At 40.1% G+C, this 25631-nt stretch overlaps 1 protein-coding gene and 1 long non-coding RNA gene across 3 annotated transcripts; one reads left to right on the forward strand and one right to left on the reverse strand.

Annotated features, from left to right (window-relative positions):
• Window positions 1–3101: 3101 nt before the first annotated feature.
• On the reverse strand, window positions 3102–17117 carry LOC124258810 (cubilin-like). The gene is made up of 20 exons (XM_046692902.1): window positions 16881–17117; window positions 16237–16321; window positions 15620–15738; window positions 14800–14949; window positions 14180–14255; window positions 13367–13515; window positions 12206–12343; window positions 10427–10508; window positions 9641–9768; window positions 8288–8452; window positions 8025–8124; window positions 7545–7678; window positions 7050–7199; window positions 6719–6791; window positions 6160–6287; window positions 5562–5717; window positions 5274–5352; window positions 4678–4799; window positions 4053–4214; window positions 3102–3662 (listed from the first exon to the last, which is right to left on the reverse strand). Exons 1-20 carry the CDS (start codon window positions 16945–16947, stop codon window positions 3550–3552), a joined length of 2376 nt encoding a protein of 791 aa, XP_046548858.1. The 5' UTR covers window positions 16948–17117; the 3' UTR covers window positions 3102–3549.
• A 2308-nt stretch (window positions 17118–19425) lies between these two features.
• On the forward strand, window positions 19426–25459 carry LOC124258782. 2 transcript variants are annotated; one of them, XR_006893675.1, is made up of 2 exons: window positions 19426–19531; window positions 25306–25459. It is a non-coding gene; the product is annotated as an uncharacterized LOC124258782 (long non-coding RNA). The 2 variants fall into 2 exon arrangements; XR_006893674.1 differs by lacking the exon at window positions 19426–19531 and adding an exon at window positions 20792–20810.
• The last annotated feature ends 172 nt before the right edge of the window (window positions 25460–25631 follow it).

Here is a 25631-nt window from a genome sequence, read left to right on the forward strand (position 1 = left end):
CTACGGATTGGCCTGCCATCATTGGGCCAATGCTGGGCCAACGTTGATAATCAGCATTGGCCCAATGCTGAAAGCCAGCATTGGCCCAATTTTTTTTACAGCAGTGGCCCAATGCTGGCCCAATGCTGGCATGTTACCTGGGTTTGGGTAGAAAAGAAATTTCACAATAAGAAAAATAATTATCAACGACATAGGGTTAAATAATCAACATACTGTGAATAGGTATTTAACAACACATACTACACACACGAAATATTACTATTATTTATAGTACTATTATTCGTATTTATTTTCCATAACACTCCCGTAGTCATATCACATTTTCTGAAGGTAACAAAATCAATACTGGTGGGGTATATTTGGGATTTTACTCCAAAAAAAGTCCCCCGAACATATATCTCATACGATGTCTCATTGACAACCTTTGGCAAATCACACATTTAGGTGATATATCATAAGGAAATATTGCGAATTTTTACGCTTAAGTTTAAATAATTATTAAGTCACTAAATCTAGACCAAAAGTTATGGATGTATTTTTTCGTATTTCAATATTTTCATAAAACGTGGGTAGGTATTTCTGTGGTTGCAAGGTGCGATTTAGGGAGGTATGTGTTGTTTGCAGTAACCAGTTCCTTTTTGCAGACAATTTTAGACAGGAGTCGAGTTTAAGAAATTCGTTCTTAGTTAAAATCGCGATCTTAAATAAATGTCGTGTTACAATCGCGCTAAGATCGGCTTTGTGCAAGTGGATGGTGATTGTAAAGTTGATTGTGGGGGCCTAAGATCGATTGTAACTAAGATCGTTCTGTGCAAGTGGGCCCAGGCGCAGCTGGTCGACCTCACGACTAAGACAGTTGAGAATCTTCCTCACAAGGTCGTGGTGTCAGCGACTCCTAAGAGGCCTACTTTTCGCCCCTCCAGGATCACATTGGACAAGCCAAAGGGGAAGAAGACTGACACTGCACCTGAGGTCCTGCCCTGGCACCGTAACACTTGGCGTGGCCAGAGGAAACAGTGACGTGGTATGGGTGTCTCTATTTCTCCCCTCTCCAGCCATAGACCCCAGCGCATTCGTTTCTTTACCACTTGTGGTCATCTGTCGACGTTCCTACTCAGCTCGTATCAGACTTTAGACAACCCCTTCAACTTCTCCGTTTTACATTCACTGTACCAACTTCTGCTCAAGGCGTCTCCACCATTGACCACTTAGTCAATAGAGGCACCCCTAGCGCCAGAGAAGGAGCTTCAGGCCGTGTCACACACTTCAAATCACACGCGATCACATACATTCTGTGCAGAGTTACGTCCATTAGCAGAGCCAGAGGCTTATATCTTAGGTTCTGATCCCAGATTTATCCAAATTATAACCATTATCTGAGTTTTTCAGAAGGGGTAGCTCAGAAAAGTGGTATACGCCCTGCATTTGACGTCTCCCTCAGTTCTAACTCCTGTCTTGCATCAGGTCTTCAAAGGGTTTAACCTCTACTTATGTGTTCTGCCTGTCTGTATGTATGTCTGTCTCTGCATATTCATGCCAATTTCCAGAGTATTATAAACCTGTTTGAACATGACAGGGTAATGCCACTAAGTTCTGCTAATGATTTAACTTAAACACCTTCCGTTTAGTTTATTTATAAGGACAGGTTCCACAAGAAGCGATTTCGCTGATGAATTGGTTTATTACTGGACAGCATTGCAGGTTGTTCAATGTATGAATCCCTGGTTTCTCTGGCTACTCCAGTTTTACAAACCAATATCACATAGCTTGCATACTAATCAACGACAAACAAAAGGAACAATTTTAGTTTTTATGATAGTAAAATGCCAAGAATATATATACTCTCCCAAAAAAGAAACGCATATAGGAATTTCAACTGTATTTTTATGATTGAAACATCTTGTAGGCTTTATGAGTCAATGAAATATAGCGAAATTGCACACTGGGAATGCAGATTTATCCGTCTTTGGCACCAACTCGAGGAAAGTCAGTTTGAGTGTCACATGGAGACGTGTGGTGGCGCTGAAGTCAATACCTCGTGTGACCACCGTGGGCATCCAGAACAGCACGGCATCGCCTCGGCATCGAACGAATAAGTCTCAGAATCTCGTGTTGCCCAATCGCAGCCCACTCTGCCTGTAGTGCCTGTGCGAGTTGCTGAAGTGTCTGGGGCTGAGGGTTACGGCGTCGCACCCGTCTGTCCAGGGCATCCCACAGATTTTCGATTTCGGGTTTTCGGGTTAAAGTCCGGTGATTTTGAGGGCCAGGGGAGCACATTGATGTTGTGGTTTTGGAGGAAGTCTCTAGTGTGACGTGCTGTGTGGGGTCTGGCATTGTCCTATTGAAACAACTCCCTCTTGCGATCAATGATTGGAAGGAGGTGTGGGCGTAGGATTTCGTCACAGGACCGTTGAGCTGTCAGGTTGCGCTGGATCATCACCAAATCACTTCTCCTACGGCAGGTGATCGCTCCCCACATCATAACACTGCCCCGGCCGAACCTTCCCACCTGGAGAACGCAAGCGTCGGCGAAACCTGTTCCTGACGGTCTGTGCAGAAAGCCTCCTCAATCCGGGTATTTGTCGAGCGGTACTGGTCGCCGTAGCTGTTCGATGACGCAGGTGATGTACCCGGATGTAGCGATCCTGCGCCGCAGTGGTTGCTCGAGGTAGCCCACTTCGAGGGGCATTCTCTGCGGGCGATATCTCTCCCAGAGCCGTGAAATGGTGCTTTGGTGAACATCCATGCGTCGGGCAACTGCACGTTGAGACTGGCCAGCTTCAAGCAAACCAATGGCGATATGACGGTTGGCTTCACTTAGACGTGGCATTTTGCGTTCGTCAACAATATTCCAAATACAGTGAATAATCGACAGAGAGCGTGCATTGCATGTGAATTGTGTATTCTGTGACACTACACGCCGAAATTGAAAATCATGCTGTTAAATACGGGTATTTTACGGATGGTGCGTTTTGTTATGATGTTTCAAAACATAAACACCATAGGATTCATAAACAGAGCAAAACCTTTTGTAAAATGAATCACGTTTTAATTCATTGCCACATGAAATTGCTATTTTCATGATGCGTTTCTTTTTTTGGGAGAGTATATATGCATCAAACAAGTTTAAACAAAGTGAGAATCACAATAAGAATCATCTAACCAAATACATGACGTCACCTGATACATGTATACAGTTTCATGAACACAGGAGTAAAATTCAGTCCTATACCTTTACGGTCACTGCCGTCGGGACATCAAACCATTCTACAAACATCTAAATCCTTTATAAAAACATTATGGAGATCTGGTCCACATCGATGGTATAATTTACCACCCGAACTCCGATCGACAATTATATTAAGCCGTTTCAAGTCATTGCTGAAGACTAATTTTGTTCGGCAAAGCCTACGGGCTAATCAGTGTCACTAACTCAAAGTGCTTTGAGCTGTAATTCATTTGTCTGGATACCAGCGCTAAGTTCATGATTTAACTGACAGATTATTTGCTTGATAACCTTTCTGTAGTCATGAAACTGTCGTGCTGCCATCATGTCTTCTTTTGGTAGCAGCGCCTCACTTTTATTCCACTTATTGCACCTATTATTGCGCCTACAACCCCCATAGAAACTCCAACAATTGGCCAGGTTAAGTCTGTCGAATCTGTCCAAACAAGCAGATGTCCGTGTAATATATGGCATTGTAATGGTATTTTACTTCAATGTGTTTCGTTAGTTCATACATTATTGGTTCACATTCAAACAGCTGACTAGCATTAACTAGTAATAATAGAAAAAATACTAAATCCCTAATATATTTTGGAAACGAAACTTAAGTAATACATAAGTAATCAATGGACCATAGATCACTAGAAGCTGACGGTTTAAATTATGCTTCTAAGAAAGTTGATGAAAGGATGAACATATTAGAACATTGTCATGACAAACTAATTTCAGTTAGTTTGATAAAGGACATATTTGGATCTTTAGATTTAGCTTGTAGGCTGTTTGGTTCGTCGCAAGCGTAGTTTTACACTGGATCATTCTAACTTACCGTTTATTCCCATGTACTCTGCCGTGTACCGTATAATGAATCCTTTGTCGACTACATGGGAATTTGACTTGAATTTCAGGAACATTAAAGATCCTGAACTGGTTTTGTTTGGTCTAGTTCCTCCACACCAACGTCCAAGAGAGGTAGCTTTGGAATCCGACCCTACAGACATAAAATCATTCAACACTGTTTTGTCCACATTTTGTCTTACATTAGGATTTGATAAGACAAAACCTCTGCTGTAGGTTGCATGTTTTGGTATACCTTTCCCTGCATGCCTTCTGGCAACGATGTGGAACATTCATTAGGATAAGGTGGAGCAGTTTCATCATGATCAAAGTTCTGTCACCTACTAGCAGTTGCAATATGTTAATATTTGTTGCACAATGAAATGAGTCATAATCATAGAAAAGGACAACTTATCAGACGTATTACTATATTGAACATGTATTCGATCGATACTTGGATAACTAAGATAGTCAACACCTACAACAAGAATTACCCGGTGCTCTACATTTATTTTCTCAACTATGTCGACGATGAGAAGTCAAAGACCTGGCTTAAGCACCAGTGCAGTAAATACGTACAAACACAAGCTGATGTAAATATGCAATCATAATATTACCATCGAACGCTTCAACGTAGTCATTTTGACAGCCAACAGAGCTCTCCAGTTGCGAGTAGATAACTTTCAACTTGACCCGATTATATTCACCTGCGTCCATCTTCCACGTGCGTTCAATATTGCTTTAATAAAGAACCACTCATCTCAGTTGTTTAAAGATAAAGCTTCGATTTTCTCAAGCTGATGAAAAAGACTCATCAATACATTATTATGACAGTGCATTATTCGACAGATTCAATTATATCACAAGGATGCGTTCTGGTCAACATGTGAATCTGAATTAACATTCAAAACCTTATACACTTCTAAAGATACGATCCTTTCCTGGATTAACTAAATTTAATATTGTAAAGTGGGAATGAATAAGTAATGCACAGTGAGCAGACAAATCTAGAAACAAAATCTGTCTCAAATAAAGTTAGATGGATACACACAGGCTGCTGCATGATAAGGTATTTCGAAAGCATTTTTCAAATATGCGTGAATAACACATGATGCGAACGAGAGCGTTAAAGTGTATCACTTGTTTCAACTCTTTACATGATACATCAGTGTTTAGCTTCATATAACTTTACATACAATTTCTCGCCACATACCTCGGGTAATAAAATGGATAATTTGGGGAAGCAATATACTTGTCCGTATAGTTAGCCGAAAGACTCGTCATCCGTGAAGCTGAAACATACATTATTTTGTGTTTCTGCAGTATCGCTGTTTAACATTCATCATGAGGAACAACATGTATTTTTAAGCGTCAAAGTTATGTGAAGTTTGTGTTATTGGAACCTATAAAAATATTCAAGTTTTGGGAGGCCCCAATCCTCTGACATGGGGTTCTAAATCCCAGCTTTGTCATCACTCACACACTTTGCAAACTGACATACCACTGAGGTGTCCCGCCTTGAAAATCAATCGTATTCCTCTATGTGTGTTATCTATCCCGGAGTGGAACCTGACGGTGATGGTATGTCCAGAGCTGATGAAGTCATCGCTGTATTGACCACACCATTTGCTTGTTGAACTTGTGTTGTCAAAAATACCTAGAGGTACATAAATACATAGCATAAACACAGGAATAAATTCAAATGACAAGTATGTACTGAGTTTTTTAAATTGCCTATAAGTTGTTTTAATAATTGGTATGAATTCTAACCTGGTTGTCATAGAATACGTGCAGATATTCAGATATTAAGATCAAAATGTGATAACTCACACCTAACAAAATGGTTATGTTTGTGTAAAGGAGCCGCATTCAGTGATGTCCTAATTACATGACGTTTATTTGTCATCGGCTCTGAATTATATATATAATATATGCCGCCATGATACAAATAGTAGCAAGCGACCAAGTGATCAACCATACGGGTACATAATTATATGGCGGTTGTTGATAGCTGGGGACCAAGGATAACCCGGAATTCCTCCAGATTTACAATACTTTGGCAAGGATACGCATGTATACAGGAGATTTTCTGAACTTACCATTGTAAATTTCCACATAATCGGCGTTACATGTGGCCATTGGTATTATATACGGATTTAAATTTGTCACTTTGACCTTGATGTTCATGCTGGCGGGGACGTGTATTGTCCAGTGGCAATCTTGTGAACTGGAATTAAAACATTCAGCCATCAGTACATCATCAGGATCAATGTTCTCTGTCCCTCTTACTGTTACATGCCTATCCTACCGTTTTACGTACCATATTCGTGTTAATTGTGCAAATTGTTTTTACTGTTACACTTCACCTCCTCCAAATGGTTTTGTACTAGGGGCAATATTTAGTCCTTCCTTGTCAACTGAACATCGATCTCAACAGTATGTTATGGAGCTACATGTATGCTCCAGATTAGTAGCTCAACCACTATGGCTAAAAGACTTCAAGTTGGAAAAATAGCCTCATACTGAGGAATCCACAGCTGAACTCCCGACACTGTCATTGAGAATGTCATTGTTATAAGAAATTCACCCCAATGTGTCTTGTCTTATTTTGTCTTATTATGAACACGTTTATTGATATGACATTTTAAATCTCCTTACTTTTGATACGGCCCTGTCAAGGTTCTACTCCCAACCTCCGTAATATTTACTGTCCCTCCACATCTGTATGTCTCTGAAAGAAATTCATATACAAATCAAGTTGTAGACAAATATGTATCTCATGTAACATGTAACTCACGAGCCTGATTGTTTGGCAAATGTATGTAATATTATACTGTTCTAGAAATACGCAATGATACCAATTCATGTCATATTGTATTTGCGAATACATTGATCATGTCAATATTCATGTCATTGATTGTAATTATAATACAATCGTTCATTGTCTCAAGTGTAAATGTGCATGCAAGGTATTTTCATTTCATATTACCATTAGTTGCGAAATATTTCAGTCGGAAGCCTTTCAGACTGTTTGAAAAGCGTGTTTGAAACTCAATTGTCATAGCTGATCCAGTAGTCTGCAGATTTGGTTTTGAATCGCCACACCAGGAGAATATCGTGTCATTAAAGATGGAAGGTCCTGGAACAATCATGGCAGCCATCTGAGAAAAGTCATTTTGGCAATAGGTCATGACAAACATGATTTATAATGTGGACAAAATAGAAGAAAACGTTATAAATGATTAAAACATCAGTGTGGTGATTATGTGTGACGAAAAGCTCATCTTTTGAAGGAATCGATTTGACAGGTAGGTATGTACATACATGGCAGGGGAAATTGATGACATGATCCTTTTTCTCGATTATTTCATGAAGGCTATGCAGTTGGTTACTTAATAGTAGAGAGAATTATGTTAAGGCAGTCAAACAATTTTATATTTTAAGAACTATTTAGACTCTTTTTTATGTGACTGCAGTTACCTACCGTTGTAAAATGTGACTCTGTAACCGCAGCTTCGAATTCCGTACTCAAAATTCGGAGCGTCAGAGTCAATTACGACGATGCGCACCATCATTTTAGGGTCAGACGCCATCACTTTCCAAATACAAAAGTCTTGGCTGAAACAGGGAGTGAATTAAGGGTGACAGAAGTCTGCTCAAAGTGGCGTTGCTGATAGATTCGCATAATCACTGATTCGAACAAAGGCCCATATGGTTCTCGGGGGTTGCAGGGACACAATTCGGCACAGTTAATTGCGATGCGGAAATGACTGGGCTCTACATGTTTCCAGACCAAATTAATTTAGGTGCCTTTAACCACTGGATCATACGTGTGTCCAGACCAATGAAGAATAGCTTAAAAACACTGGCTACAGTAAACGCTTCACGATATACATTGCCACCCGTTACGTTATGTGTGGAGGCTGCGTGCATTGTGAAAAGAAATGTCGGGAAATTGACTTACTTTGGAGAAATAACTGGATATCCGGGAGAAGAAAGAATTTTCGGATGTGCCGTTGCATTGCGAAATTGTGGCCCACAATTCTCTGATTGGTGTGGAATCACTGAAACATAAGTGTATTTATTTTCTTGGTGAGATTTGTGGATACTGAATCAAATTCAGATAATATTATATCAGAACATTTAGTACCTTCAACGCCCTATAGATCAATACCTTTAAAAACTAATACTTAAACGTCCCATTTCATGTGATAAGTTAATACATACCTTTCCGTGAAGTGTGAGACACTTTAAGTCGGAAAACCTTGCCACTGGTATCACTGCTGGACTGGAATAGCAGTTTCATAAATATTCCGTTTGAATAGTAGGGACCAATGGGTGAAAGCGATGAATTTCCACAAAACTCTCCAGCCAAGTAATAACGTCCTGTTCCTGAGAATTCATATGAAAATACAACACTATGCAGAAGAGAATACATCACCATAACAAAAAATGGAAAACTAAAATTATAAAGGGTTCCGATTTCGCTAAAGTTTGTTGATATGATATGATATGATATGATATAATATAATGCAAGTGTCTGTAAAAATTATCAGTATTCCAATATATACTTAAATGTTTTAAAAAGGTAGTGGACATTCCATTTTGGTGTGATATTGTTGTATGACTAGATAGTGATTAGAATAGTCTATTCAAAGAGTGTTAATAATTTTGTTCAAACACGACAATTTTGTGCTTCATGACGTGCTCATGAACATGGTCAGGGTAAACTTCGTAATTTACACTGAAACTTGTCAGTGTGTTGTTGTACATTTCAGTGATAGAAATAGAGGCTAACAGCTCTTCTTATATTGCCTTAAACTCAAATAAACGTTCTTTTTTACACTCGGTCAGCCGCGACAGGAACGGCTACGTAATTTGGAACAAGAGAGAGCATTTTGCACGACCTCTTAACGATTCACAGTCAATCGTTAGCTTACCACATTCACCACAAAGAAATTACGTTGATGGCAGATGTCGATCTAGCCTTCATGTGTCGCACAAGACCGTTTATCAGAACGATTGCGTTATGAAACTATGGTCAAAGTGCTTGTCAAATTGGAGATGTGTAGTTGTTTGACCGACTGGGTTCATAATCGGCTATACAAATACAACATACATGCCCGACCTCCACGTTATCCAACGATTGACGAACCGTCACATTACTCCAAGACGTCGTTGGTGTCGAAAGCAGCAGCGCTGGAGCAGTTATTGTTATTAGACGTTTCAATAGGGGTGTGGCTCAACGATTCAGGCGTGTCTTGAGAATACATGCGGAATCACGCTATATTAATGAGTGTGACCTTTCCTGGTAAATGACCTGATAGACAGTAGGGTGCTATGGGCATTCATCTGGCACAAGCGATTCTTCTCTTCTATGACAGCTGCAAATCTCGGTCAAATGTCCCTGTTACACTGCTAAACTATCTATCCTTTAAACGATATCAGTAGATGTGACGCCTTGCTGATAGTTCCCTACTTTTTTAAATAATTCTGGGCACATAATTGTCAACGATCGATAATCAGTAATTCTATCCTTGTGCATATGACTTAATGTTAGATCTCAGATATCTCAGGTACCTGCGATAAGTCGAACCGAATCAGTATCACATTCCGGGTAGGTGCCCGCCATATCAGCAGTGAGGACGTCAAGTCTCATGTTTCGTGGGTGCATCGTGACGAACAGGAGTATATTGCATGTCAGGTTGCTGAAAAAACATGGTCATTCAAATTTGAAGTACACTCAATATTATATGAACTGAGTGAGTGAGTGAGTTTGGTTCAATGCTGCTTAGGACAGCATTCCGGTTATATCACCAATAGGAATTCAAGTGTTAAATCAGCTGAACGTTTCAGAAAGTTTCACAGCATCTGGTCATAAGAAAAAGACTCGCTAAAGTATTTACTAAAAAAACATATGGTCACGGTTCCCATTTTTATTTAACTCCACCACGACATTCATGTCGTGATAACGTACCAAATATGGTTTCCCCTACCTATAACGGTTTCTTAGAAAATCTGTTCCCACTGGGAATACCGTGCACGATGTCGAGAAACGCATGACAAGGGCCATAACTCTGTAACAAATTGTAACTCGGTTTCCGTGTTCGAACTCCATGAGGGCATTTGTGTCCTGAAAACATATACCAAATTTGATTTACGGTTTCGGTCTGAGAAAATCTGTCCCCATCATCTCGGACGGACGGAGCTCAAATATATATCCCCTAACTATGTGGCGGGGAATGATAATACCTTTCCTTCCGACCTGGGAATAAGCCTCTCTGAATCTAGTCTCGTAAAAACATAACAAACAAGGTTATACAGCACCATCGACATTGCATGTGAAAGTGTCATGCTTCAACCTACCTGTCATAGGAATTGGGGTATCCAGGTGATAGGATGTAGATAGGTGTGTTATATATTGTATGTGTCCTGTTGCAGTTGCCCTCTGAAACAAGGTCATAAGAAATGCAAGATCTATGGATGTCATCTACTTTATTGTGAATAACACGACGTTTCGTATGCTTGTTCCTTTATCAGGTGAATGGTAGGGAGTATCAGCGGGATATATGCCCTTCAAAGATTTGAACAAGGGCATGTTCTTATAACAATGATAGTCCCTTCCTTAAATTAATAAAGAGGAATGTCAAGATGTATAAAACTAATTGATGCCAAGTCTAATTTTGCGACGCTTGTGTTGCATAATGAAGTAGACGCAAGTCCCAAGCATGATAAGATTCTGAGACTCTTGGTTCGAATCTCACATTTGCATTCACATTATTGCTTGAATTGTCAACACCAGTAGTGTATACGACTTGTATCACGTTGGACTTTCATCGGATTCCATGCTGAAATTATCAATCAAACTTTTGTATCCACTGGCTACAATGTATTAACTTGATAATGTTGAAACAAAATTAGTTGATTCAAAAACTACCTGTCAAACTGTCACTTTTAAATTGCAGAAGATAGCATGTGTCTTTTATACAATGTATCTGCATGAAATTTGTACATCATTCCTATTTTCCTCCAGGATAATGAGACACAGACAATGCAAAGTCAAAGTAAATGTACCCTACTCACATTAGACTTTTGTCACAGGAAAATTAAACATGATCAACGCTAACATTTCTCTTAAATTAATTGCCTTTCATTTATGTTCAGAAAGTTATATGAAACGTTTCAGCGACATAACTCAAGTCGACCTTTCCATGTAAAAAAAACTGTTAAGGATCTTTTTTTCGTGTGTTAATTTTAAATTAATTCTTGCTTTTTTTAAAAGAAATAGAATTGTTGCATAAGTTTTATATGTTTTGTTAACAGATACTATTTTATAATTAGTTGTTTAGATTATGTACTGGGATTGTTCGTGCTGTATCCTCAAAGGGGGTTAAAGTACTGTAAACTTAGTGTCCTCCTGAGAGGGTACGTAAGTTCAAAACGTTCAAAGTCAATTTAAACGTACCACCTTTTAAACCGCACTATATATGTCATTTTACTTTATGACTAGTTTGTCTAAAATTGCTAATAGCTGAAGGGATGGTGTAAATCCAGCTTGGTCGATGCATGAAGCAAATGTACGGTAAATCCCCGTGGTCCCTAGTATGGTGATCTACCTTGAGTTGTTGGCACGCTATAGCCTGTTTTTCATATGGTATTGTCTAGCACAGTTAAGATGTTTTAGATTTTTCATACTAGTTTTATATCATTTATAATTTATAAATGTGATATTCTAGTTATTTTACTGTCATTTGCAGGCAGGTAAGGATATTATCAAAATTTGTTTATATTCATTTATAAATCTACAACTTTAAATTTCTTATTCACGAAATGGCTGAAATACTGCCGATGTGACTTCAAATGTTAACTAACTCATGTCGATCTAAGTAGTGAAGTGAATTATTCAGTGAGTGAGTGAGTGAGTATGATCTTACACTGCTTTTAGCAATATTCCAGCAATATTACGGCGAGTGACACCAGAAATTGGCTTCACACATTACACCAATGTGCGGATTGGAACCCAGGTCTTCGGCGTGAGGCTTCAACCACTGGGCTACCCCACCGCCCCGTATATTCAGTTGTTATTGTACACGCCTATAGGAGTAAGAAATATAGAAAATGTCACTAACATCGTGTTCGATATACCTGGTCTTGAAGAATATTGCATTTGCAAACCGATGCTGGTCTTATTCCCATCAGTTGTAAGCACCAGCAACAGTGATTTCTTTGAACTGTAGAAATTAGGCATCTGTGTTGAACAGTATTCGCCAAGGAATTGGTCGGCTGAAATATAACATGGGTAACGGTGCTTATTCATCATGTGGTCATTTCTATTGTACAAAGTTGTGACCAAACGCAACAATGAGTTTTCAACTTAGGAATAAGGCATACAATGTGTGCTTTTTCACCATTTTGTACAAATAATGCTTTGCTTCTTTTTCACGCAGAGCGAAAACAATAAATGCCAAACGGGTATAAAACCAATGCAAACGACATTCATTTTATTAAAAAACCACCAAAACAACGGCTAGATTAACTTTGCGAAAACGAGAACGGGCGATCGTAATGATCGAAATGGGAGCCTTCCACACACTCGTTGCAAGAAAGCTTGGCTGACAGCGCTTCACCGTCACTAGACTTATGCAGCGACACCGTCAGGCACTTATGACTTCAGACAGGCCACGATCAAGCAGATCACAGGAGGACCAGTATCTGAGCACGTTGTATCTCAGAAACCTTTTCCTGGAGGTAGTGTCATCATGGCTTTGGGTCACCGTGTAAACCGATACACAGTAGCCAGACGACGGAGGTCCTATGGAATGCTGGCTTACAGAACTTTCCGCGGACAGCAGTTGACGGCCAAACATCGTGCACGGAGATTTAGATGGGTCCGGACGTTTCGACGTTGGCAGCGACGTGAGTGGCAAAGGGTGCTATTCTCGGATGAAAGCCGATTCTCCCAGTTCATTTTGTTTTATGGGTCTATCCGTTGTGGTAATTTCACAACAGGGTTGCTAATCATTGGTAGCGTTTCTTTAACCCGTCAGTTTAGATCCGATTGATCTCTATCCATCCAACCATCCATCCATGCATTCAGACAGACAGACAGACAGACAGACAATTGTATTCATGTATTCAGGGTCATGGCCTATATCACATCATCATAATAATAATAGATGCCATAACATCACATTCTTCCATCCACCCATGTTAATACGGGGATGGAGATACCATATCACATAAATAATACTTTTGAAAGTAAATCAAACAATACAAGAATAAAGAGACACAGCTGCATTACAGTACCTTCCGTTGTGTTTCCGTTGTACACACGAACGACATCATACTTGCAGGACTCTGACGCGGACCCAAAGTAGTAGACTTGCATGTCTGATTTGACTTGAACTGTATCGTTTTCGTTTTCTGCTGTGATAATCCACTTGCAATTTAGATTCCTGAAAAAAAGGCTAGCTGTTGATACTGATTGATAAATCATACATATATCCTTCAGATCGTCTTCACCACATTTACACACTTGTAACGATAAAGTGTACTTGTAAAGTTTTAGTTTACATTGGTTTTGGGACTGGAGGGTACGGAAAATATTTTGAAAAATATGTTCACAATTGATTGAATATAAGTGTCTACATACTGGCGAGCTAAATCTTACTTTACCCTTACTTCTTTTTGGCTTTTCTCCAAATTCCCGAACTGATATATTTGGTTAAATACTCTTAGTTACCAGCCGACTCTCACATCTACAGCTGTAAAATGCAAAATTCCGTGCCAAACATAAAACATTTCAAAATGAGATTAAATACTATTATCTAAAAGGCACTTTAACAAAGCCAAACATACTTGATTTTATAGGAAATGGGCTTCTTGTGAAATCATTTTGTAACTATAGTATATGTATAATATATATAGTGGTAGTGAATGTGTGTATGGATGAGTATGAATGATATACATGTACATTAATTTAAAATCCTGGTCATGGAAACGTCAAGAAATGACATGAATTGAAACATGTACTTTTTCCAGGAATCAAATAAATATTAAAAGAAAAAGAATTTTATTTAAGATATAAACAGCACTTTAAAGGAATTATTTGTGTCATACCTATAAGAGACGTAAGGAGCGCCGGGTACGGTGAAATTTGTTATCTGTGATGTTGCTATAAACGTTCCACCACATCCTGAAAAAGCCAGTTGAGTTTCATGATTTGAGAATGTGACATTGTGAAAGAGCAGACAGGTTGATATTTCGAAATCTACAAATGTAAGTTTTTACCAAAACAGATGAGCTGGATCACTTCGACCACATTGAACGATGTTTCAAACGTTTATTTGACATTTCTGTGTATAACAAAAGACTAAAAATTAGGTCCGATGCAGTTCCCGACTTTGACTTACCAATACGTTTCCATGATGACGTCTAGGTGAAAAAACTGCATGTTAACGAATCAGAGCAAGCTTATTTGCGAACACAGGGTATCATCACTATTTCGCAGTGAATCATGTACACATGTTCATAGTATTTTCGGAATCGCATAGTCGGTTCTACTCGAGGCACGTTTTTGCATTGTATTTTGTTCAGGATTTTTACGCTTTTATTTTTATCTGCTTGAAGTTAGGTCCGCTTTCATGTCTGATCACATGATCACGCCCTTGTGTCACAACTGTTCAAAGCGGCGTTAATGCTAACCTAAGCGCTTCCTTTGTTTCATTATTTATACTTACTTTCAGTGTTATTGGCTGTGAGAACGAAGCTTGTTCCATTAGAGGACGCACTGGAAGTAAACTGTATGTACATGGTGTACCCGCTGCTGAGAATACCACCACGATCCGTTTCACACAGTTGTAACAGTAATCCACTGGAATTGTCTGAACCTGGTCATGCAAGAGTGTTAAAGTTAAGAGACCCAAATCATGCACATCCCCTTTCAGATTTACCTATGCATAGCATGTCCTAAATCTATACGTCGATGGGGACAACCGAACACTGTCTGGTCCTGGTCACCAAAATCATAAAGACCAAATATTCTATGTCCGCCAACACTTTCGCAAATGTAGAATTATACACATGATACTGTCTTTTACCATATGTCTATCACATGTGTATGCCATGTGTTTACACAGTGCCAAAATTAATATGAAAAATTAAAGTTAAAAACTTGTATTAATATTTTAAAACACGATTCATTATCTGCCTGCCCTAAATTTTACCTTAATAAGATGTCGTAGCTGAATTGTCTGTTACTACTTTGAAAATATTGTGAATATTTCCGCGTTTTTGAATGTACATGATTATATAGTTCGTGTCTATTTTCATCCTGCTGTTATAAATAAATATTGGTTTGTCCAATCATACTTTTAGCTTTGTCTCGCATTGTAACGTGGGTTTGAAATCCCGTAACATGTCAAAAGACGTAAGTAGTTCATTAACTTCACTTAAGCCGTGAAGCCATTATGCCATACCTTTGATGTCCCTATTGCGATACTGCAAAAGCAGAATACAGTCTTAATTCAAAAAGATCCCACTTTTAAGAATTCTGCTCACCATCATAGAAGGACAGACTGCCATGTTGACAATTATTGGACTCGAACTGTGCAACATATGATACGCCTACAAGATGATTTGGTGAAGATGCACTTATCCTCCATCCGCAGGACAGAGCACTGAAAAGACAAGTTGAAGGCTAGATTCATTGTCAGGTTCCACAATAAGTAAGCTTCATAAGATTTTTTGAACATTAACTCAATACCGACAATAGAATGTTTTAGACACAACGTTCGTTTGGTGATATGTTAAGATAACTTGGTCCAGCAATACATTCAGTGCACACAATCGTTTCCTAAGTTATTATAAACGTGGTCTTATTTATAATAAATGTACAAGTATTATTCTCATATAAGTTGTTCAACTATTTTCGTTTTTTAACTGTATTAATAAAATTAGCTGTTTGAAAGGGAATATATTTAGATTACAAAGCTACATTAAAGTGAATTATTTTGTTTTGTAGGTACTTGTTTACACACGTGGAACATGACACAACGTGTTTTTCATAATATCCATATGACGATTCGAGCTATCGTAACTGTATAGTGTATTACGAATGTCCCCTAACTCGCTGTATTTTATGCACTACGTGCTGTTGAATAATTGTACTTTCTTACCTGTTGTACAAAGAAGGGTATCTTGGAGACATTAATTTTATGCTTTTGGTAACATTGGAAAGCTGAATGTCCTTTCCGCAAGCGTCTGTAGTAAAGGAATAATAATTACCTGAACAAGTATACAACTGAATCGGTGGATTTATACGTAGCTTCCCCCAAAACACGGTGGTCTGCCACTTCACTTGTTCATCTACCCAAAATCGAAATAGCCAGTTGAATCCGCCAGATCTGTTTCATAAACATTCATTGAGATTACGAGCTGACAGGCGCGTTTTCCTATCTATGGAGAATAATATCAGGAGCTCCAGTCCACATTTTACAAGTATCAAGGTAATATCTGAGAATGTCTCAATTTAGGATGCAAGTCGGCGCACATCGACTGGCCTCTTAATCTGAACTTGACAGTGCACACATATAATACAGATAAGAATTTATCTTTAGACGAATAACACAAAGATATAACCATAATGTCACACAGACACAGACAAAGTTGATCATAAGTAGCACACCAATAATTATACTCCCACCCACGAATACATTATGCCAACAGAAAAGATATTCAACGATGTCAATCACCCTACACATAGACTTTCTTTTGAGAAGAATAGGTCCCATATCTCAGCTGTCAAAATACCTATATTTACCTGTATTTGTGGCTCGATGAAGGAGCAGGACAGCCACGAGCACGACTTCACCCGTGTACAGCGACATGAGATGTGTCACTCGTCAGTTACAACCTATGTGGGGCGACACTACAGCTTCTCGTCATATACGCAGGTACAGAAATCGTTACTCAGTAAGCGAAGATTGTGGTTATCAGCTAACCACCGTACGCCAACCGTGTGTACTCTTCAGATGACCTGACAGATGATAGCCTAAACTACGCATATTTCTGATTGTTTACGAATTTGAGTCAGGGTAAGTTTCCGTAAGTGATCCGTTATTCACATGTCATCTCGTCTCTACCGTCGCACCTTGCTCTCTCGCGTACACTGACATGTTATTAGGGAGTGACATGTACATTCGTATTACATATCACCTTTTGGACGTAAGAGGAATCGAGTACATATTCTGTTTGAATTTACAGTACAGTGGTCGGTCAGTCGCTGATTTCAATTTCCACATACCAAATTAAGACTTAACGTTTTCAAATATGCATATACGCCGTCTTACTCAGTTTCAAACTTAATGGGTTCTGTCGGGACCATGGGACAGTTCTTCATGACATTTTACTAGCTTTGCATTAAAGTCAAGAATACACGAGTAGCCTGTGGAAAACGTTATTTGATAACAGTTTTGTTTTATCTTTCAAAAAGACCCGATTTTATTTTATCGGCTTCTTAGTGTCAGAGTGAAAAACAAATAATTATCTACACTGGAGAATCTTAAATAAACGTCGTTGATGCTTACGTCTTCAAAAGTAATGAATTCATCGACGTCGATGATTCTGCACATCTGTGTAGTTTTATTTCCATATATCCATTCACTGGTGCTGTCTAACAGTCAGGTTATTCATGTTAAATAAATTCAAAGAAATCCAAACAAATAAATAGTGTTGTTTTTCCATATGAAATGTTTTGATGGTAAAGACATATCAAGGTCGAAAGTCACACAAATCGGTAAATTCAATGAGGCAAAGGCTACATAAAACCTGCAACTATTTTAGATTACTCATTAAAATGTAGCTACCAAAGTAGTTATAATATTATATAATTGTAAGTGTCATCTACATGGATAAAAGTAGTTTCCATATAGATATAAATACTAATATCTACATAGATAACAATTGCTTGTGGCACTAATACGCTTCCATACATTTCAGATGATGAGACAGTGGAAAACTTTAAATGCGCACATGTGTGCCTTAAGTGCCTTACAATCCTTGTACAAGGATGTACAGGGCTGTGTGAGGCTAAATGGGTATTTAACGCCATGATGTGGTGTAAATCGAGGATTGAAACAAGGTTGCTTACTCTCCCCCGTGCTGTTTAATTTGTTCGTCAATCACCTCCTCAACTTGCTGAATGTCAGTGATATCGGTGTTGACATAGATAATGTTAGGATTGCCTCACTTACATATACTGATGATTTAGCACTCCTTGCGGAGAATGAAAATGGTCTTAATGTCTTAATAGATATTCTTCATACCTGGTGTTTGAAAATAGACTTAACATTAACACTGAAAAGTCAAACATTTTACATTTTAGGAACCCGTCCAAACAAAGGACGAAGTTTGTCTTTATTATTGGGCCAGAAATTCTAAAAAATGTCAGTGGTTATACCTACCTTGGGCCTCTTTTAACGGAAAATTTAGATTTTAAGGCAATGGCAGGTACAGCGACCTAATCTGCTAACAGGGCTCTCGGGTTACTTATATCAAGAATCAAGTTATTGGGTAGCATGCACTAAGATACATATGTCAAACTGTATGACAGTATGGTGTGGTGTGTTTTGAGTATGCGTCAGCTATATTGGGTACTTATGATGTTTCTGCTGTTAACGCTGTACAGCATTGAGGCATTAAATATGTCCTTGGCTTGGGAAAGTACGCCCCTAATGTTGCCATTAATACAGGCGACCCCTGAAGGTCCCGGTTCGAATTGAAACACATGCTTGTCGTAAGAGGCGACTGACGGGATCGAGCGATCAGGCTTGCTGACTTGCTTTACACATGTCATCGGTTCCCAATTGCGCAGATAGACGCTCATCATGTTGTTCACTGGATTATCTGGTCCAGACTCGATTATTTTCAGACCGTTACCATGTAGCTGGAATATTGCTGAATGCAGCATAAAGCTGAACTCACTCACTCACTTAGTACAGGACATTTACCATCCTAAACCACCGGTTTGCGGGAGTGAATGATCATTCATAATCAGGACAGTCGTTACCAGTGATTGAGACATTGCATACAGCTTACTGCGTTTGAATGAATGTTTCTGCTCAAGTTGAGGTTAGAGCATTGTTTTAGACGCTCTTGTGAAAACATATTACATATTGGATGTATCTTCTGACTGGGAAACGGCTAGACATAAATGAATAGGTAGTGATATACATGCCTAATTATTTGGAAGGATACAAACAAAGAAAACTATCCTTTGCTGTTTTCATTGCACGATTGCATCGCATAAACGCAGTTATAATTGCATCTAGGCCGATGTATCTCGTTTGTTTTTTATCCTCAGGTCGGGATTTCGCAATCACGACTACATAACACTGCAGCAGCTTGGTTCACTGTTGTAGCTGTGTGGGAGAAGTTACAGTACAACCAGAAATTATTGAGAATTTAAAGATGGTAATTTCTTTTTAAATTTCACTCATTGCTCACGTATTAAATGTGAATAATAGGAGAACATAACTCCAGATTCAAAGACAGGTGAACAGTTAGTTTTTTGTCAAGTCACCATGGGCAGCTATACAGGCTTCAATGCGGCGGGGCATACTACTGATCAAAGAAGTCGTGGTCCATGCTGTCCCAATATCGGACCACCTCTTCTTTTATTTCAGAAAATATTTGTCAGATGTTTCTTATTGACACTTTCCTTCATAAATCCCCCAATATTTTCTATATGATTTAGGCCAGGGCTATAGCTTGGCCAATCTAATAATGTCATATTTTGGGTCTGAAACCAGGGCTGTGAATACTTTAAACGATGTTTTGGGTCGTTGTCCTGCTGGAAAATCCAAACATTTCCATGGAACACGTGAGCAGATGGAAGTAAATGTCCCTCGAGAATATCTGTGTACCGCTCACTGTTCATATTCCCTTCAAATACACAGAGGGGCGTTGCCCCCTAACACATATATGCCACCCCACACGTTAAATTTCGGACTGTGAGTGAGTGAGTTATTATTTAACGTCACATCGGCAATATTTCAGCCATATCGTAACGAGAACATTGGACATTGAAATAGAATATATATAGATATTATTAAAACCTGCCGACGAAGGACAGTAAAAATACTAGATAATCACAGATATGAATATAAAACTAGTGAACAAAGCTAAAACATTCCAATTAAAGAAGACAATACAATATAAAACACGGGCTATAGATCGCCAACAACTGAAGGTATATCACCATACTAGGAACCATGGGGACTTACATTACTTTAGCTACCTGCATGGACCCTAGTTGGATTTACATCATCCCTTCAGCCATTGGCGACAGAAGAGAAATCTAGACATAAATTAAAAGCACACATATTCTACGATTAAAAACGTGGCAAGCCTATATTTACTTTGAAAGTTTTTGGGACTTACGTACCCTCTCAGGAGGACAATAATTTTACGCTACTTCAACCCCCTTTGAGGATACAGCCACTAACAATCTCAGTGACTAATTTAAATTACCAATAATAAAATATTTATCTATTTACAAATCAGTTCACAAATCTAATTTCATGTCATAAACATAGTAGATGTGATATTGGTATCTTCATCATGATATCCGGAAGTAGGCCATATTTAAAGCTAGCGAAGTCTCGCTGTGCGAGATCTCGCGAGGCAAATTACCCATAAACCCTTCTTCATCATGGCCTCAATGTAGATAGCCACGTGAGCCGGCCATTCCGTAAGTTTTGATCGTTTTCACTTGCATAGATTGGTATGAATAACTTTTCTTCCATCAAAGGGTCCATACAGGACCTAGATGGTATACCTAAGCAGAAAAATGTGCCCGTAGAGGCGCATACATCTGCATCCGATGATATGTCGAAAAACCACGTGGATGGTTTGGGCAAGTCCGATCAACCCCAACCATCGGGGTCGGGTATCAAGCGAGACTTGGGGTTGGATAGCCACTCAAATCAGCACAAACGTGCTCGAATTTACGCACGGGTGGCTTCTGCTTCTGACTTTGAGTCAGAATCAGAATCTTCCCCCTCGAGCGATGTAAGCTCAGACGAATCTTACGTTGAGTCTGCTACGAATCAACGTGGGGATAAGGGGGTCGTTCCGTCTAAACCGGTAATCAATAAGACAGGAACAATAGAGACTAATGATGATTACGCCCCCTTCTCGTTAGCTGATGCCAAAGACCCATCAGAATGGTGTCTCCCGCATACTCTCTCACGACAGACTCAGAGAAATTTCTCTGTCTTCTGCCAGGATTCCAAACTAGAAGAAAATATTCTAGAGGATCTCCCTGTCCCTTCAGAGGAATGTCTTCAGACACCTTCTCTGGATCCATATCTGGACGACCTCTTTGAGGCAAAGGGAAAGTCGTTCGAGAAAAAGTTTGACCAATCCCTTCAATTTATTCAAAAGCGGATTCTGAATTCCATGGGGCCTCTATGTCACCTGTGGCATAACCTTGATAAGATCCACAGAGGTGAATCCCCCGCCGATTTAGACATCTTTGAGCTGTTGGAATTGGTAGAGAAAACCACCTGTCTTATCGGTCAGGCTAATGTCTCCATGAATTACAACAGAAGGCTAAACATTCTGGCTAAACTTTCTAAGGATGTCAAGAAGGCTAAACGCCTCATTCTCAAGCATGACACAGCTTTGTCAGAGGCTAAGGGCAGACTCTTCGGAGATGCCTTTTATGACGTCATGCTGAAGGAGGTAAAACGTAAGACCAAAGCCAAATTGATATTTGATGCTGAGAGACGTTTAGCTCGCAGTACTACTTTCAGACACCAAGGGCCCAGTCACCCTGATAGACAGCCCTTTCAGAGAATGCCCTCAGGAGGAAGACAATCTTCTGGGGGCACATTCCACATCAAGCCCTCCTTCAACAGAGGTTTCAGAGCCAACTCTTCCAGAGGCAGAGGAAGAGCCGGTCAGTCCGGTCGGAATCGCAGACACTCTTATATCAGCAACGTCAGCAAATGTCAGCAACGCCTGTTCCCACAATGCTCCTCCTTCCTCAATGCTACAGGTTATCCCAGCAATTCTAGAGCTAAACCTGGATCTTCTCTTTTACAAGGAATCCCTCATAGGGGGTCGCCTGGTACACTTTTTAAAAAACTGGCAAAAGATCACTTCAGATCCATGGATACTTCAGACAGTTTCGGGTTTCGAGATTCCTCTGTTGTCAAAACCTATTCAGAATCGCGTGTTTCAACCAAAACTAAAGCTCACAAGACAGTTAGCCTTGAGCCAGGAGATCCAATCAATGCTTTGCAAACATGTGATAGAGGTTGTTCCCCAGTCTGCTTCGATGGACTCGATCAGTTTCTAAGTCCTATGTTCATGGTTCCCAAGAAGGATGGAGGGCAGAGGCCAATCTTAAATCTCAAGGCCCTCAATGCTCACATTCCTTACAAACACTTCAAGTTGGAAGGACTACACCTTCTAAGGGACTTGATCCGCAAAGGGACTACCTTTGCAAGCTGGATCTGAAGGATGCTTACTTCAGCGTCCCAATGGCACCCCACATGAAAAGCTACTCCGCTTCTCTTGGAAGGGTGTTCTGTATCAGTTCCGATGCATGCCATTTGACTTGCCCCAGCTCCAAGAGCATTCACAAAACTTCTTCGCCCAGTGGTAAGTTTGGCACGGCGAGCAGGCATCCGCTTGATTATATACCTGGACGATATCTTGTGTATAGCGGAATCGCCGACCCTGCTGAGTCAACACAGGAACACCCCTCATCTTTCTCCTCCAGTCCCTAGGCTTTGTCATAAACTGGAAGAAATCAGTTCTGTCACCAACCCAGTCGATCACTTTCCTGGGGTTTCAGATAAACACGGTGGATCGTACTCTGATCTTACCAGAGGAGAAGGTAGAGAACATTGTAGCAACCTGTCGTCACATGATGAGAAAGAAACAGGTAAGGATTCGACAACTGGCAAGTTTGATAGGAAAACTGTCAGCTTCAATGAGAGCAATCTTACCAGCTCAACTGCATTGTCGTTTCCTGCAGATGCATTCGAGCAGGGAGCTTTTGCGTTCTCAGAGTTACGAGTCAAAGATTACACTGCCTTCGGTTTGTCTGGAGGAACTGAAGTGGTGGATGACCAGCCTCACCAATTTCAACGGGATACCAATCATGGCAGCTCATCCAGATGTAATTCTCCAGACAGATGCATCAAAAAAAGGGATGGGGAGCAATACACGGCCAGAGATCAACAGGAGGCCGCTGGTCAGAGATAGAGCAGAGTATGCACATAAATGTTCTAGAGCTGAAGGCAATTCATCTGGCACTCTTGACCTTTTGCAAGGGGATCAAAGATCAATCTATTTTGGTCCAAGTGGACAATCAGACAGCCATGGCTTATGTGAACCGATTTGGGGGCACAAAATCAGTCAGTCTGTTGCAGATCACAAAGCAGATATGGGGTTTCTGTCTCCAGAACCGTCTGTTCTTAACAGCAGTCTATCTGCCAGGGGTAGAGAACATTCATGCGGACTGGGAGTCTCGCCACTTCAACGACTCGAGCGATTGGATGCTCAATCCAATCATCTTTGCTCAATGCAACCAGATACTGGGTCCCTTCTCAATGGACCTTTTTGCATCGAGACTGACTTTCCAAATGAAGCCTTTCTGCAGCTGGAGGCCAGACCCCCTTGCACAATCAACAGATGCGTTTCTAGTGAATTGGAACCAGGGGATTCCTTATGCCTTTCCCCCGTTCTCACTGATAGGCAGGTGTCTGTGGAAAATCCGAAAGGACAAAGCAGAGCTGGTCATAATAACTCCAGTGTGGCAAGGTCAGTCCTGGTATCCACTCCTCTTGGAGATGGCGGTCACAAAACCAATCCTCCTCCCACAGATGAGGGATCTGTTAAACTCCCCGCAAAACCTGCCTCATCCAGTGATAGAAAACAACACTCTGGTGTTAGCGGCATGGAAGGTTTCAGGCGTAGCGTCAAGACCGGAGGAATTTCAGAGGCGACTACACAGCTGCTCTCCTGCCAATGGCGACCTGGCACACAAGGCGCTTACAATGCTTCCTGGAATAGGTGGACTGGCTGGTGCAATCAACGGGGTTTTGATCCCTTTTCAGCCTCTGTGGAGTCTATCTTAGACTTTCTCACTCACTTTACCACGAGAATAGTCAGTACAGGACCATAAATACAGCTACATCAGCTTTGTCTGCTTTTCACCCCACTATCGAGAGCTATAATGTGGGTCAGCACCCACTGGTCAGGAAATTAATGTCAGGGATTTTTAATCAGAATCCTCCTCAGCCCAGATACTCAGTGGCCTGGGATGTAGATTTGGTGTTGCAATATTTGAAAAAATGGAAAGATAATATCTATTTGTCGGATAAAAACTTGTCTGGGAAGTTGACAATGCTTCTGATGCTAACCTCTGCTAGCAGGTCTTCAGAGTTATCTTCCCTGGATATCAGACACATGGTAGACAGGGGCACTGAAGTAGAATTTACCCTGATTAAACCAACCAAGGTGACTAAGACAGGAACAAAACCTCATCCCTTGAGTTTCAGTGCCTATGAGAAGGACCCTGCACTCTGTGTAGTTCGATGCCTTAGAGTGTACTTAGAACGCACAGAACCTTGGAGAGATGAATGTAGGTCTGGCCTTCTCTTGAGCTATGTGAAACCGCATAAACCGGTTTCATCCCCAAGTATTGCAAGATGGGTGACAAATCTTATGAGCGAGGCGGGTATTGACACTTCACACTATAAAGCTCATTCTGTCAGAGGAGCTAGTGCTTCAAAGGCATTTGCCAAAGGTGCTTCTGTCACAGACATTTTGAAGTTGGGAAACTGGACCAAGGCCTCTACTTTCAGAACCTTCTATCTGAGAAATACTATCAGCAGTGGCAACTGCTTGTCAAAGATACTTGACACTACCGGGCTTTGAACTACCAATATCACATCTACTATGTTTATGACATGAAATTGGAAATTTCACAAATTATAATTTCATTAGTAAACATAGTAGATGTGATATTCCCTACCCTGTCTCCCACCCTGAATTGCCTAGATTGTTTGGCATTTCTCAGAGTTATTGCATTGCTAAGATTTAACTTCATTCCCGGAAATGTTTTGAATTTATGTCAATCTTAATGGATTTTAATATTTTACAGTTTTGGATTGATCTGAGTGATTCAACCAAGTCATAGCTGATAATGCTATGCTCTTTACTTGCAGTTGAGTGCTGTGGGTCTGGACTACAGCGGAGCTGGCCAGGAAGAGGAGGGCGCTCCACTGGATGACTTGTGGCCACTGACCCCATCTAGGGTTTTTTCCGTTTGAAGTTCAAATTCAATAGATCTGTATGATCTGATTAAATGTTTTTCCTTTACTCTGTGTTCTTTTTTAATTTCGGCCCTGATGAAGAAGGGTTTATGGGTAATTTGCCTCGTGAGATCTCGCACAGCGAGACTTCGCTAGCTTTAAATATGGCCTACTTCCGGATATCATGATGAAGATACCAATATCACATCTACTATGTTTACTAATGAAAATATAATTTC

Source organism: Haliotis rubra, unplaced genomic scaffold (assembly GCF_003918875.1).
Source record: "Haliotis rubra isolate DU_JTF1 unplaced genomic scaffold, ASM391887v1 Scf70, whole genome shotgun sequence".
Classification (NCBI taxonomy): Eukaryota; Metazoa; Mollusca; class Gastropoda; order Lepetellida; family Haliotidae; genus Haliotis; species Haliotis rubra.